At 35.1% G+C, this 15,182-nt stretch overlaps 1 protein-coding gene across 1 annotated transcript in view; it reads left to right on the top strand.

The window, feature by feature from the left end:
- Window positions 1-15,182, top strand: part of ATAD2B (ATPase family AAA domain containing 2B) — a 130,223-nt gene that overhangs the window by 47,939 nt on the left and 67,102 nt on the right. The window contains exons 14-15 of the mRNA XM_090280952.1: window positions 6,967-7,126; window positions 11,881-11,971. Coding sequence (XP_090137078.1) covers window positions 6,967-7,126; window positions 11,881-11,971 — 251 coding nt within the window. The remainder of the gene's footprint in view (window positions 1-6,966; window positions 7,127-11,880; window positions 11,972-15,182) is intronic.

The following is a 15,182-nucleotide window of genomic DNA, read 5'->3' as shown; positions in this document are numbered from 1 at the left end:
TATCTCACGTAACTATCTCTTCACGGATACATCTCCTAAAGCAAGAGAAATAAAGGAAAAAATAAATAAATGGGATTACATCAAACTGAAGAGTTTCTGCTCAGCAAAAGAAAACATCAGCAAGATGAAAAGGAAACCAACCATATGGGAAAACATATTTGCCAATGACATCACAGACAGGGGACTGATTTCCAAAATATATAAAGAGCTGATACGGCTCAACATCAAGAAAACAAACAACCCAATTAAAAAATGGGCAAGGGACCTGAACAAACACTTCTCCGAAGAGGACATACAGAAGGTCCATAGACACATGAAAAAATGCTCAACATCATTAGCCATCAGGGAGATGCAAATAAAAACCACAATGAGATACCACTTTACACCTGTCAGAATGGCCATCGTCAACAAATCAACAAGCAACAAGTGCTGGTGAGGATGTGGAGAAACGGGAACCCTACTGCACTGTTGGTGGGAATGCAGACTGGTGCAGCCACTATGGAGAACAGTATGGAATTACCTCAAAAGATTAAAAATGAAACTGCCTTTTGAACCAGCGACTCCACTACTAGGATTATACCTAAAGAATCTTGAAACACCAATTCAAAAGAACTTAGGCACTCCTATGTTCATTGCAGCACTGTTTACGATAGCTAAGTGCTGGAAACAACCTAAGTGCCCATCTGTAGATGAGTGGATCAAAAAACTGTGGTACATTTACACAACGGAATACTATGCAGCAGAAAGAAAGAAGGAACTCCTGCCATTTGCAACAGCATGGGTGGAACTAGAGAGAATTATGCTTAGTGAAATAAGCCAGGCAAAGAAAGAAAAATACCATATGATATCACCTAATACAGGAAACTAAAGAACAACACAAACAAAGGAACTAAATAGAACAAAGAGCAGAATAGCAGCCAATAGGGGGGAGGGGAGGGGGAGAGAAGGGGGATAAGTAAGGGAAGGGTTTAGTCAAGGAACGGGTATAAATGACTCATGGACATGGACAACGGGGAGGGATATGATTGCGGGAGAGGGGGTGGGTTGGGTGGGGGAGAGAAATTAGGGGAAAAGGGGACAACGGTAATTGAAAAACCAAAATAAAAAGAAAAAAAAGAATAATAATATACTGTGACCAAATTAATTTTATTTCAAATATACAAGGTTTATTTAACATGAGGGAAATCAATTACAGTAAATTCACCGTATTATCATATTAGTGAAAAATTATATGACTGTCTCAATAAATGTGGAGGAAATGCTTGATAAAATTTAATATTTGTTCATGGTAAGATTCTTCATCATAGAGTACAAGGAATGTAAATGTATAACCTTAAAATTATCTGTAAAAAACCTGTAACAGCATACTTAATTATTTTTAAACACAACATTTACAGCCTTTATGTATTTAATTTAATTTAATTTTTTAATTCTTACTTGTTCAAAATCACAACTTTTTTTTGGTAGAAATTTGATTAAATGATTCTGAAATTTATTTGGAAATGTATAAGAATAGTGAAGATTGAGCATTGGCCTGCAAACCAAGTGTCCCTGGTTCGATTCCCAGTCAGGGCACATAACTAGGTTGCATGTCAGGTCCCCAGTTGGGAGCGCACGTGAGAGGCAACCACACAGTGATGTTTCTCTCCCTCTCGTTCTCCTTTCCCCTCTCTCTAAAAATAAATAAATAATTAAAAACAAACAAATTAAAAAAAAAAGAAAAGTGAAGACTTTTTTGGAAGAACAAGGTGGGAGGACTTGCTTTACTGGTTATTAAGGCTTCTTAGGGTCACGATATTTTGATATTGGTGGAAGACTATAGAAGTAGACCAGTGATTTTCAGTGTTTTTAATCTCATGGTACACATAAACTACTAAAAATCTGTGACACACCGAAAAAAATTTTTTTTTTGCTGATATGGCAAAAATGATAGGTATCATTTTGATTCATTCACATCAAATGGCTGTTGTGTTGGCTGTTGTCATTTTTTTATTTAACAATCTGTGAAAAGAGGTGAGTGCTCCTGACTAAATAGTCAGGTATTGCATATTTAAAAAATTTTTGCAGCACACTGATTGAAAAATCACTGAAATAAAGTAATGGAACAGAGCCCAGAGCCAAATATAAATCCACACATATTATAAATCAGGTGATTTATAATAAAACAGACAGTGCATTGCTATGGGGAAAGGATGACCTTTTTAATAAATAACCCTGAGAATATTGGGTATCTGTTTGGTGAAAAAATAAAAGTGGATTCTTCTTCATACCATATGAAACAATTCCTAGTTGTAATTTTAGATTTATATTTGAAAGATACTACAAATGCTTTTAGAAGATAATGTAACAGAAAGGGTTAGGGCAGGCAAGTGGGCGTCAAGTATAGTATTAAGTAGTTTAGACTTTAAACATAATAGGGGTTACTAAAGAATTTTGATCCAGGGCCTGGGAATTTAAAATTTTAAAATAAAGACAACTTTTGGTAGAATTTAAGCTAGGGTGTAATTCTCTTTCTGGTCATGTTTGAGACTTTCTGCTGATAACCCTTGTACAAAACACTTAAAAAATGTTGATAAATTCTAACATTCGAAATGCCTCCCATTGACTGGAAAAGTTTGAGGTTAAATGCTTAAAGATGCTTATTTCTTACCCCTTACATCTTGAGGGAGGCACTTATGCCATCAATTTTCAGTTATGCAATTAAAAAAATAAGCACAGATCCTCCCTATGCATGTATACTGGGTCTCTAGCATTTTGGTTTCATTTATAGATTTGGGAAACACAGGTAGAATAGTTAGTTTGTTTAGGATGAGAATTATTTCTTCTAACATGTTGAGCGTGTTGGAGAAGTTATTTCAGGCTGGTGTTAGCAGTAAGAATAAAGGGATAGTAAGAACAGTTGGAAAACACTAAGACCATTGTTACTAGAACTATGGTTTATGTTATAATTAGCCACGAAACATTTCTATTCAGTAGTCATAGTTTAAAAATCAAAATGTAAACAAAATGATTTTGAGTTGAACTTTGTTACAATGGTAGCCATTCTAAAGAAATTGTCTATTAGGAATTATAAACAATATAAATTAGCAGACATTATCCCCTCAAGACTGCTATTAAAAACAGATGTGTTTCCTTTTCTTAAAAACAACTTTATTGAGCTACTGCTACTGTTCACATATGCAGTTCACTCATTTAAACTGTGTGATTCAGTGGCCTTCAGTGTATTTACAGAGTTGTGTAACCATTACCATATCAATTATTGAACCTTTCTGTCTACCCAGAAAAAAACCTTATATCCTTTAGCCATCACTCTCCGGTCTCCTCATTCCCTACCAAGCCCTAGACAACCACTAACATATTTTGAGTTGCTATAGATGTGTCCATTTTTGACTTTTTATATAAATGGAATCATATAGTTTGTGGACTTTCATGGCTGGCTTCCATCAATTAGCACAGTGTTTTTAAGGTTGTAGCATCTATCAGCTCTTCATTTGTTTTTATTGACAAATAATATTCTATTGTATGGATACTCCACATTTTATTTATCTGTTTATCCATTTGATGGATACTGAGCATCTTTGACTTTTTGGCTATTAAGAATAAGGCTCCTGCGAACATTAGTGTACAAGTTTTTAGTGACATTGCTGGATCTCGTGGTAACTCTGTTTAGTCATTGAATGAACTATCAGACTGTTTTCCAAAGAGGCACAATAACATTTTACAGGCAGTGCATGAGTGTTCCATTTTCTTCACATTCTCATATGCACTTGCTATTATTATTATTATATTATTGCTATATTATTATTATTATAACCATACTAGTGATTTTAAAGAGGTACCTCATTTGATTTTGATTTGGATATCATTAATGACTAATTATGAGCCCTATGTATATCTTCAGTGTAGAAATGTCTATATAAATCTTTTACTTAAAAATTTTTAAAAAATTACATTTTATTCATTATGCTATTACAGTTGTTCCAATTTTCCCCCCTTTGCTCCCCTCCACCCAGCATCCCCCCGCCCCCACACTCCCTCAATGCTCACACCATTGTTCTTGTCCATGGGTCATGTGGGTAAGTTCTTTGGCTACTCCATTTCCTGTACTGTACTTTACATCCCCATGGCTGTTCTGTAACTACACATTCGTGCTTCTTAATCCCCTCACCTCTTCATGCATTCCCCCATACCCTTCCCATCTAGTGGCCATCAAAAAGCTTTCTGTACCCATGATTCTGTCTCTCTTCGTCTTCCTTGCTTAGTTCTTCTTTTAAAATAAATTTTTTATACTTAGTTTGTTTTTTGTATTCAATTGTTGATAGGTGTGTATTTAATGCCATTTTATTGTTCATAGTTTTGATCATCTTCTTTTTCTTAAATAAGTCCCTTTAACATTTTATATAACAGTGGCTTGGTGATGATGAACTCCTTTAGTTTTTTCTTGTTTTTTCTTGTCTGGGAAGCTCTTATATTCTAAATGATATCTTTGCTGGGTAGAGCAATCTTAGGTGTTGGTCTCCGCTTTCCATGACTGAATATTTCATGCGAATCCCTTCTAGCCTGCAAAGTTTCTTTTGAGAAATCAGCTGATAGTCTTATGGGAACTCCCCTGTAGGTAACTAACTGCTTTTCTCTTGCTGCTTTTAAGATTCTCTCTTTATCTTTAACCTTTGGCATTTTAATTATGTTATGTCTTAGAATGGGCCTCTTTGTATCCATCGTGTTTGGGACTCTCTGTGCTTCCTCGACTTGTATGTCTATTTCCTTCACCAAATTAAGGATGTTTTCTTTCATTATTTTTTCAAGAAGATTTCCCATTTCTTGCTCTTTCTCTTCTCCTTCTGGTACTGCTGTGATGCAAATATTGGAACTCTTAAAGTTGTCCCAGAGGCTGCGTACACTATGCTCGTTTTTGCAGATTCATTTTTTTCTTGTTCTGATTGGTTGTTTTTTGATTCCTTATGTTCCAAATCATTGATCTGATTCTTGACTTCACCCACTCTACTGTTGTTTCTCTGTAAATTGTTCTTTATTATAAATAGTGTTTCCTTCATTTTTGACAATCTTTTTTGTGCTGTTGAGGTCCTCACTAAGTTATTTAAACATCCTTTTAAATAGTGTTTAGAACTCTGCATCTGAAAGATTGCTGATCTCCATTTTGTTTAGTTCTTTTTCAGGAGTTTTGATCTCTTCTTTCATCTGGGCCATGTTTCTTTGTCTCATCAATTTGTCAGCCTCCCTGTGTTTGTTTCTATGTATTAGATAGAGCTGCTATGACTCCCTATCTTGGTAACATGATCTAATGTAGTAGGTGTCCTGTAGGGTCCAGTCACACAGCCTCCCCATCACCCAAACTGGGTACTTGAGGTGTGCCCTTCATGTTGGCTGAGTATATTCTCCTCATGTAGTAGAGCCTTGTTTGCTGTTGGCAGTTCAATGGGAGGGGTTTACGCAGGCTATTCGGCTGCAAGGACTGGCTGTGACCACTGTCTATCAACCTCCACCTCCATGGTGATCAGTTGTGAGGGGGCAGGATGGTGGTGTTCTGACACGGTCTGTAGCTGTCCACTGGGTGGGAAGGCTCTGAGGTGTCACGGGTGGCGCAGGCCAAGGTCAGCCTTCCCCTGCGTGTGGTCTGGGGCCACCCTGCCTGAGCTGTAAAGCAACCTGACGTGGCTGCTACTTGTGCTAGGCTTGGAGATTCCCAGGCACAGCCAAGCTGTGAATCTAGGCGGGCTGCTGCTAGTGCTGGGCCTGGGGCTACTTAGTAAGTGGTACGGAGGCTGCAGCTCTCCAAGGCCAGCTGTTGCTTGTTTGAGAGGATTTACAAAGCATGAGCCAAGACCAGCCATTCATATAGAAAATCAGCTTAGGTGATCCTGTAAGTTGGGTGAGACAGAGTCTCTGGGGATCTCCAGGGTGGGCTACACAATGTTATCCAGGTCGATGGAGTCTCAGATATGGTTCCTGCCTACTGACTTTGTTGCTCTGTGTGGGGAGAGTTCAGAAAAGGGACAGTGGTTTCTGCCTGCCTCTCTGTCTGGGAGAAAGCTGTCCCCCAGCTCCTGCCTTGATGCCAGACACTTCATTTCCTCCCTGTATGCCAGTGGAGCCTTTCAAGCTTTAACCCCAGTGCTGGAGCTCAGAGGGAGTGAGTCTTGAGTAAGTCCGTGTGTGGGTTCTTTAAGGGGCACCGCTTGGGACTCCAGAAGTTTCTTCCACTGACTCAGTCCCTGCTGGGTTATGCAGCCAGAAGTTATGGGGACTTATCTTCCTTGCACTGAAATCCTGGGCTGGGGGCCTGGCATGGGCCTGGGACACCTTGCTCCTGAGATACTCCTCTTGAATTTTTACCCACCACATGTAGATGTGGGACCAGCCTGTTCCACATCTCCTCCCTTCCTACCAGTCTGGATGGATGTGGTTTCTTTAATTCTATAGTTGTCAGACTTCCATTCAACTCAATTTTTGATGGTTCTGAGTGGTGGTTCTATGTTTTAGTTGTAATTTTGATGTTGTGCAAGGAGGCGAGTTGTGTTTACCTGTGCTGCCATCTTGACTAGAAGTCCTTGACTGTTTTAAATTAGGTTATTTTCTTTATTGTTGAGTTGGAATTGTTCTTTATATATCTTGGACCCTAAACCCTTATTAAATATATAATTTGCAGATATTTTCTCCTATTCTTTAGGTTGCCTTTTCAGTTTCTTAGTTCCCCTTTGAAACAGAAAAACTTAATTTTGATGTAACCCATTTTATCTTTTTTGTTGTTGTTGCTGTGTTTCAGGTGTCTATTAATGTATTGAGTACTTTTGAAAATTATTTCTATATATTACTTAATTTTGCATTGATGTAATCATGCTATAATTTTATAAGCATCATAAGATGATATAACTTACTATAAACAGTTTTAACAATTTTTTCTTTTATTTTTTCAATTTTTAATTTTGTGTGAAAATTTTGTTACAGCTCCATAGTGTCAACCCTTCTTGCTCTCATGGATGGATTAGACAATAGGGGTGAGATTGTTGTTATTGGTGCTACAAACAGACTTGATTCTATAGATCCTGCTCTCAGGAGACCTGGTCGTTTTGACAGAGAATTTCTTTTCAACCTGCCTGATCAAAAGGTAAGAGTTTTTGTTTCTGATATATTAAAATTTATTTGTGATTCAAGTATGAAACATACAAACTTTGAGAGTGGTATTTCATGAATTTTTATTTTTAAAATTTTCATTATGGGATATCATAGTTACTTATTTTAGAGAACCTTGTACTTATTATATAAGTTAGTATTTTTCTATTACCTATTATCAGAAGTGTATGATTTTAGAGAATAAGAAAACCCTTGATTAGGTTACTGTAGGTGCTTACTCTTTTTTTTTTAGTTCTTCAGATTGTAGTAATTATTTTTTGTTCCAGCTGTATGTCTAGTTAGCTAAAGTAGCTTCGTTCCCATGAAAATAACATTTGTAGAGTACTGGTCAGTTTATGTATGAGAGCCCAATATGCAAATTTTCCTAGAAATGACCATAACATCATATTCAATTAAAAACATCATCTTATTCATTTTAGTGTAGTTTAAAAAAAATGTGTAATTAAAACAGGGCAGTGTGTGTTCACTGAGTATGTAAAATGTTGTGTAGTATATTATACAAAGCTCTTTTTTCCTAATGCTTTGTGAAATTGGTGGTGTTAGTTTTGGTTTGACCAGTTTAATCAGTGACTGTTTTTTCATGGGGAACTTCACTTTGGGAGGGAGAGATATCTGAAGAGAAGATACTATATTTGGCAATGCTTCCCATGTAATTTAATGTATAGAATAAGCCTAATTGGAATATTTATAACATAGACATACAAAGATAAACTAAAGAAAGAGAAGATACCATATATAAATATATATAGATACACACTCATGTTGTTATATGGCTTTGATTTTAGATTTCTAAATGAAATGCTTGGTTATTAGGACAGTACAGAAGGCTGTAGGGAAATGAAAACAATGGCTGTGCTGTGTAGAGCACCTAATACTTCAATTTGATGTCAGTTTGCACAACCACTAATAGTTGTATCATTTTTGGATTGACAGTCAAATTTATATGCTTTAATTTGGCTCCAAGTTTACATACCTTTGTCAAGATAGGAAACATAGCATATGCAGTAACATTTTCATGACCCAAGTGAGCTTCCAAGACTGTACCTATGAATAGAGGTGTGCTTCGTTGTAGGAGACAAAACTGAAGTGGGTGCAGTCTACTTGAGCATAGGGGGACATCACCTCTCTTGTTTGGGGTATCTTACTCGAGTCCAACAATGTCTTTTAGGCTGTACCAATACGTGGGGAATATACTTAGTTCTAATAGACACAGCCAGTCTTCATTTTAGCACAGGAAAGCCATTATCTTGATTCCCCAATTGTCTTGTCCTAGTTATGTAGGTCTCGGGGTCTGTATGGCAATCACAGTTCTCACAGTTAAGAGATTTAACAATCAACAAGGTGCAGAACAACATTGTCTAATTGTCTTTTCTGTGATGATGGAAATGTTCTTTATTTGCATTACCCATTGAGCAGTGTCCAGCACGATAGCCACTAGCCAGCCACCTGTGGCTGCTGGGTACTGAAATGTTGTTAGTGTGACTAAGGAACTGAATTTTAAATTTAATTAAAAATTTTAAATAAAATAGCATCATATTTAGGTAGTGGCTCACTGTTTTGTACAGCATGGATATTGAGCATAGTTTTCCACATTAATTTTAACTGCCTGTGTTTTAAGGAAACTGTGCTGTGAGATGTAAACCTAAGGCCATTTTTCTGGCCTCGGTCTTTGTTCACCTTTTTTCTTAGGTAATATTTAAGGTTATGAGACTAGATGAGATCACCAAGTCCTTTGTCTTTAGGAACAGTAAGTAAGGTAAGAGGAGAACTTAGAGAGTGGGGTTTTGGAAGCCAAGTAAAGAAAGTGCATCAAAATATGGAGGCTGTGATTTAACTAGGTGGCTAAATTAAATGAGGTGACGACAGAAAATTAGCTGTCATATTTAGTATTATGTAGGTCATTGGTGAGCTGATGGGAGGAATTTCAATTAGTTGTAGGTGGAAAAAAGCTTGACTGGAGTATGATTATTCTAAGAGAGGCGAGGAGGGGAGGAATTAGAGACTGAATGAAGACCTGTTTACCAAGGAGTTTGGCTGCAAAAGGAAACAAAGAATGAGGTGATAGCTCTTGAGGGAATTTGAGGCAAGAGGTGTTTTGTTATTTTTAAGATGGGAGGAATAGCCAGTAAAGAAATCTCGGTGTTGAAATTGAGAAAGAATTACCAGAGTGTATCCTTAATGGGCAAGAGTGGGGATAGGATTTAGTGAGCAGTGAGAGTGACTTTCGTTAGGAAATGAATAGTTCATCTGTGATAGCAGGAGAAGACGGAATGTTGTGGGTACACATGCTGGCAGGTGGGCTCATCTGGTATGGGATGCCTTTGGAATTTTCCTTCTGATTGCTTCAGTTAGTGAATTACAAAGCAAAGTCTGAATGAGAAGCTGAGGCTGAAGATAGAAACTGAGCTAGTCTGCTAGGGGATGGGCGTAATGAGTGGTCTAGGGAAGGATTAAGGAAAGTATCAAGGATATATTTGGGCCGTTAATAATTAAAGTGATACCATTCAGTGTTTCATGTTAGTCTTGTAGTTTGGGCAATGGAATATTATGACTCTTGCTATATGACCAATAAAATTTAAAAACAAGGTAAAAGTAAGTGTTAGTTTCAAATTGTAATAATTTTGTTAACTGTTAGCATAAAATAGCACATATCTTCTTCATGGAATAATGCTTCTTAATTTCTTGTTTTTTTCTCCTTTATTATCATCTTCAACACTATGATTATTGTTATAACTATTAAGTGTGTGTTTATGAATCTTCAAAAATGAGGGACTTGAATTTGCCTTTAACTCTTAGTAGAGGAGGCTACTTTTCTATTAGGGGAAGCCATATGACTTCTTCTATATGCAATGTAGAATAAGGTACATAATGAAACGTTTCTTGACTTACATATTTTTTTCTTCATTCTATTTGTTGTCTGTACGATGAAGAAAGGAGACTGATTGATTATAGAGAGAAAGGGCAAGGTACTTAAATGTCTAGAGGCCTTACAATAACTTTGATCTTAGGTAATTCATTTTATTTCTGTAAATCTTTACTTATTTATTTTGTGAATGAGAAGATAAGACTAGATCTTTTTTGAGGTATCTTCCAGCTTAATTTTTTTTTGATGTGTTTCTGATTCTCTCAGGGTCTTGTATAAGCGGTGCCTGTGCTATTGATGAATTCTATATAAATTCTTAATGTCATAGTCTAGAATCTATAAGCTTGCAGGATGATTTTTTTTTGAACCTTGATTTTTCAGTATCTGTTCAAGATACTTTAATTTGGAAGAAAATAAGTATTACATCATTGATTTATTTTTGGTAGCCAAATACCTAACTTAGAACTTGGAATTGAAGTAATAGCTGTTGATTCCAGATTTTGTTTATTTTTTGAACAAGATTTTTCTGGACAACTTGGAAATTGTTCTTTTGTTTTGGTGCAGGACTACAAATTTCTTATTAAGCCAGTAAGATTATAGTCTTGGTCATAATTTATTTTTCATAGTTGCAAGAAGCTCAAGTAGCAGTGTTGAGGGAATAAGTGTATTCAAGTTTTTCCTCTAAAAGAAGGCAAATGTGGAAAAAATACTTCTGATATGACTTCATGGTGATGATATGAGTTTATTATGGATTTTTATACTTCAGTGTTTCTTTTTAACTGTGGGAGAAAAAGATGTTAAAAGTTTTGATTATGCTATTTTGAAAAAATCATGGTAAAATTGCTTAATTGATTTTTAAAAATGAATTCCATTGATATTTACCTTGTTATATACTAAATGCTGTCAACTGAGCACAAGGAATCAGTAGGCTTCGGCTAGAAATGAATGGCAAAGATTTATTCCAGGGTCCTGGGATTTGTGAATCAGAAATAAAACTAGGCAATACACCCAGAGTGTTCTGAAGAAGAAACAAAAGCTGAGAGTTCTTATTGTAAAAAACTGCATTCTTGAGAAGAATCAGTCCTGCATTTTTAGCTTCTGGATTGGTCTGAGATGGTAATCTTCCAGATGTTCAGAGGTGTGGATAATGGATATCAAATGGTCTGGACATGTGAACAGTTTCCTCATACCTCAGCCTACTTGATTTTAATAACTTAGCAGCTTGGCTATAGTGACTCCATTTTATTTCTTTACTATTTTCTCAATGCCAAAGCATCAACTAACACAAGATAATCATTTGCATTATGTTTCATTACTTAATTGAAAGCTTTTGACTTCAAACTTTAATTATTTTAAAGTTTTAAATTACTTGTTTAGCTCATTGTCAGTCATAATACTTTATGCATATGATAGAATCTAAGGTTCTATGAAATCTATAAAGTTTATCTAAAAGTTATGATTATTATAACACATTAAAGTTTCTTGTTCATACGTTTTCAAATAGTAAAAGTGATGTGGTGGAAGAGTGAAATTTAGTTTTGAAATCTAGTCCTGGGTCAGTTACTTAGTCCTGTGTGTCGCAAGTCAAACAGGTGTCAAGTTCCTTCACCTCTCAGAATATTAAATGTCCTAGTCTGGGATAGGGTCAAGATCTCTACTACACATCTCACAGAGTTATGGGAATCAGAACTGATGCATATGCCAAGATGTTTAATTTCTTTAAAAATAAACATTTGCTTTTCTGAGGTATGGTTAGTCCCCAGTTTGTTCCAGAAAAAACATTTGAGGGGTTGATATATTTTATTTACTTGTACCTTTTTTTTTTTAAGGACAAGAAATTTATTTACTTGTGTTTTTCTTTTTAGGCAAGAAAACACATATTACAGATTCATACCAGGGACTGGCATCCAAAATTGTCAGATGCTTTTTTAGGTGAATTGGCTGAAAAATGTGTTGGTGAGTGCTACTATTTGAATTCTTTGATTGTCATTGTTTGCTCTGTTCAGCCTTCCTTTCCCCTTATGTTTGGAATGCGAACGAGTATAGTTATGTCTTTGTGCAATAGATGGCTCTACCTTTAAATATAAAAATTATTTTAAGCATTTTACTTGAGGTTTAAATACTTCTAAATTAGGATTTTAGCTGCCATTAGGTGATTGACTAACAAATTTCAATAGTAATATTCCTTTCAGTGAGCGCTGGATTTCCAAAATGTTACTACAATGTTTCCTTTTAGGAATTGTCCCCTTTCAGAATTTTACTAAGAAAAGTAAGCATAAACTTGAAAGATAGAGGTTCACGTCTAAGACAGGACTGTATAGTCTTTCACTTTGCAGATTACATGATGGACTCATCTTCATGAAGTAGAGTGAGAAGAGTCTTCAGAGAACATATTTAATGTCATCTGCTAGTGTTTCCCCAAACAAAAAACTTTCCAATTTAATGTTAAGTTATTCACAGAGTGGAAGATGTCCCCACAGAGTGAACGAACACTACAATCTGAAAAGGATGTGGTGAGAGTATTTTATTACATACATGACCATACATAGGAGAGGGGAAGCCGGGGTTTTGGCTCTAATCAGGTCTGAAATAAAGTGAATGCATATTTAAGCAATCAAGTGTACACATGTGTAATTTTCCTTCATTCTTTTTCCATCGTTTGTCTGCTTTCCTCTAATTTTCTCAAAGATATAAATTAAAAGATATCTCTCCATGAACTTTTAAAGCATTATGAAGAAATCCCCAAAATAAGTCCACTAACATTTAACAGCCTACTTAGAAAATCTTTAAAGTCACCAAAACCAAAAAGAACAATTTAGTAAAAAAAAAAAAAATCATTGTGATCCACCAGCAAATAATTAAAACTTAAATAGAACATTAGTCCATTCAGTTAGCTACATCCGAATTATCCTCTTCATCCACAGGGACCTCCATCTCCGAAGCAGCATCTCTCAGCTTTTGAACCTCAAAGACCTCGACATCTTCTGGTGAGGAGAAAACGTAAATCTCTCCAGCACTTCTCCAGTTTAAGCTTTGCCTGGTATCAGAGAGCATGCGCCAAACCCATTTCATGTACATTTGGCTTGACCTTCACAAAGCCCTTTGCTGCTTTATGGGAGAGGGTGGTATTTGGTGCAGAATCCAGTCTTTCCATTTTGAAATTTGAGCCCTTTTATTTCCTGCTATTTTTATGATATTGTATTAGAGTACAGAGCAGACTGGGGAGTCTTTGTAGTCTTCTGTGAATTTGTCACAGAATGATCCTTAATTGAAATAAGCAGAAGTCTTCAAACAGTTTTGGAAACTCCCTAAAACATAGGTATTTTAAAATTAATTTCTGTTACCCTATCTACCATGTGAAATATTATATACTCTTAATTCTTCATTCTAGATATTAAAATCTTAGTTTCCTTTTTCATTTCCAAAGACCACTACATATTGTTTTTTCAAGTGATTTATTATAGCTTTTAGTCAGTTTCTTAAGTTAAAAAAATTCTAAGACATAATTTCTTGTATCATCTAAAAAGTTTTCTTGCCTTTTTTGGGGTGGTGGCAGTGGTGGTTTAGAATCTGCTTATATGTACATCATTTTTTTCTCAAAGAAAGATATAAAAGTCCATCATAATTTTTGATTATGTTTTTGATTGTGACATTTATTCCATTAAAAAAACCAATTCACATGAAAAAAATTAAATGCAGGTCTTCAAACAGAAATGAAATAATAATACATTTTAAATTAACCATGAACTTACCACTTTTTGTATCCCAAACATGTTATAACATGTATGGGTTCAGTTCATGCCTAACAAAGAATATGCAGTCTTGACTGAATAACTGCAAAGATAGCTGATGTCTCGTTAGAGGTTATGGATTTGGTAACTTTTACCTTTAAATAAATTCCCAAGTGCTTGGAGGTGTTTGCATGCATAATAGGTGTGATTTTAAAGTAGTGTTCAAGTAATTTTGGTATCAAGAACATGTGCACAAAGAGTAGGAACTTAAGGTTAATGAGGAGCTTAAACTGAATCATCTTTCTCTATTCATTTTCACTAAGAAGGCCAGAACAAATGGAAGTGTATCATTGAGCCATCTAGCTTGTGAGCCTTCATTATGTTTGATGTTTTATTTAAAGAATAACTTATAAAATTTTATTATTGCCTATTTCTAGTCTATAACCTCTTTGAATAGCTTGTATAGTATTTTCAGTTTCAGACAACTTTCCACCTTAATAGCAGTATTTAAAATGCTTTTTCTTTGGTATCTAGAAATTTGGGTTCATCAGAGTATTAGAATTGTAATGGTAGAATTAGTATAGTTTTGGAATTCATGTTGATTTTTTTCCTTAACATCAACTTTTAACTTTCAAAAGACAGTAGTATATTTTCAGTATTTTTGTACTGATTATATCATCTATTTTTCTAGACTAGGACTCTTTTGAGAGTGAAAAATATGCTCTTAATTGTGACAAGATAAGACCTAAACCAGGGCATGAGGTCACCCGAAATATAACCTATTTAGCCAAAGTTTTGATGTACTTTTAATTCTGTTTTAGCGTCTCATAATGGAAGTATATTATTAATTCAGTAGGTCTTAATTTTTTTGTGTATCATGATCACTTGTAAAGCTTCCTCAAAATATACATTTATAATATTAAACGCGATCAGGATCATGAGGGATTGTGATATACTAAGTTTGTTGGGTATCTGGTTTCAGTTTCATGGTTTATTCGGATGAGTAGTCAAGGTTGAGCACCATCGATAAAAACTAATAATTCTCATTTGCAAGCAAATGTAAAGAAGATTAATCCTACTTTTTATAGTCTATTGTTTATGAAAATTGACTTCTTTAAATGGGATCTATTAATATTGAAAAACTTTTATGTTATCTTTCATAGATAAAAAATGAATAATATATTGCTGTTATGTATATTATTAGCATTATTGTGTCAAATGTAAATGTTATGGGCAACATTTACTACATAAAAATACCTTTCAGTGGCTGTTTTGGGGATTTGCATTTTTCTGAGTTTTTTTTTTTTTCTTTTTTAACTTGGGTTTTGCACTCAAAATTAGATCATATATAGTATGTTCACTAACTGTGTATATAATTTTAACGAAGAAGAAGAAATGTAGTTGTTTATATATTGTTTGAAGATAGTAGTTTATTT

This window comes from Furipterus horrens, unplaced genomic scaffold (assembly GCF_987537825.1).
Source record: "Furipterus horrens unplaced genomic scaffold, mFurHor1.1.pri manual_scaffold_6, whole genome shotgun sequence".
Taxonomy (NCBI): Eukaryota; Metazoa; Chordata; class Mammalia; order Chiroptera; family Furipteridae; genus Furipterus; species Furipterus horrens.
The sequence above is the reverse complement of the archived record's forward strand: the minus strand, read 5'-3'. Positions and strand labels throughout refer to the sequence as shown.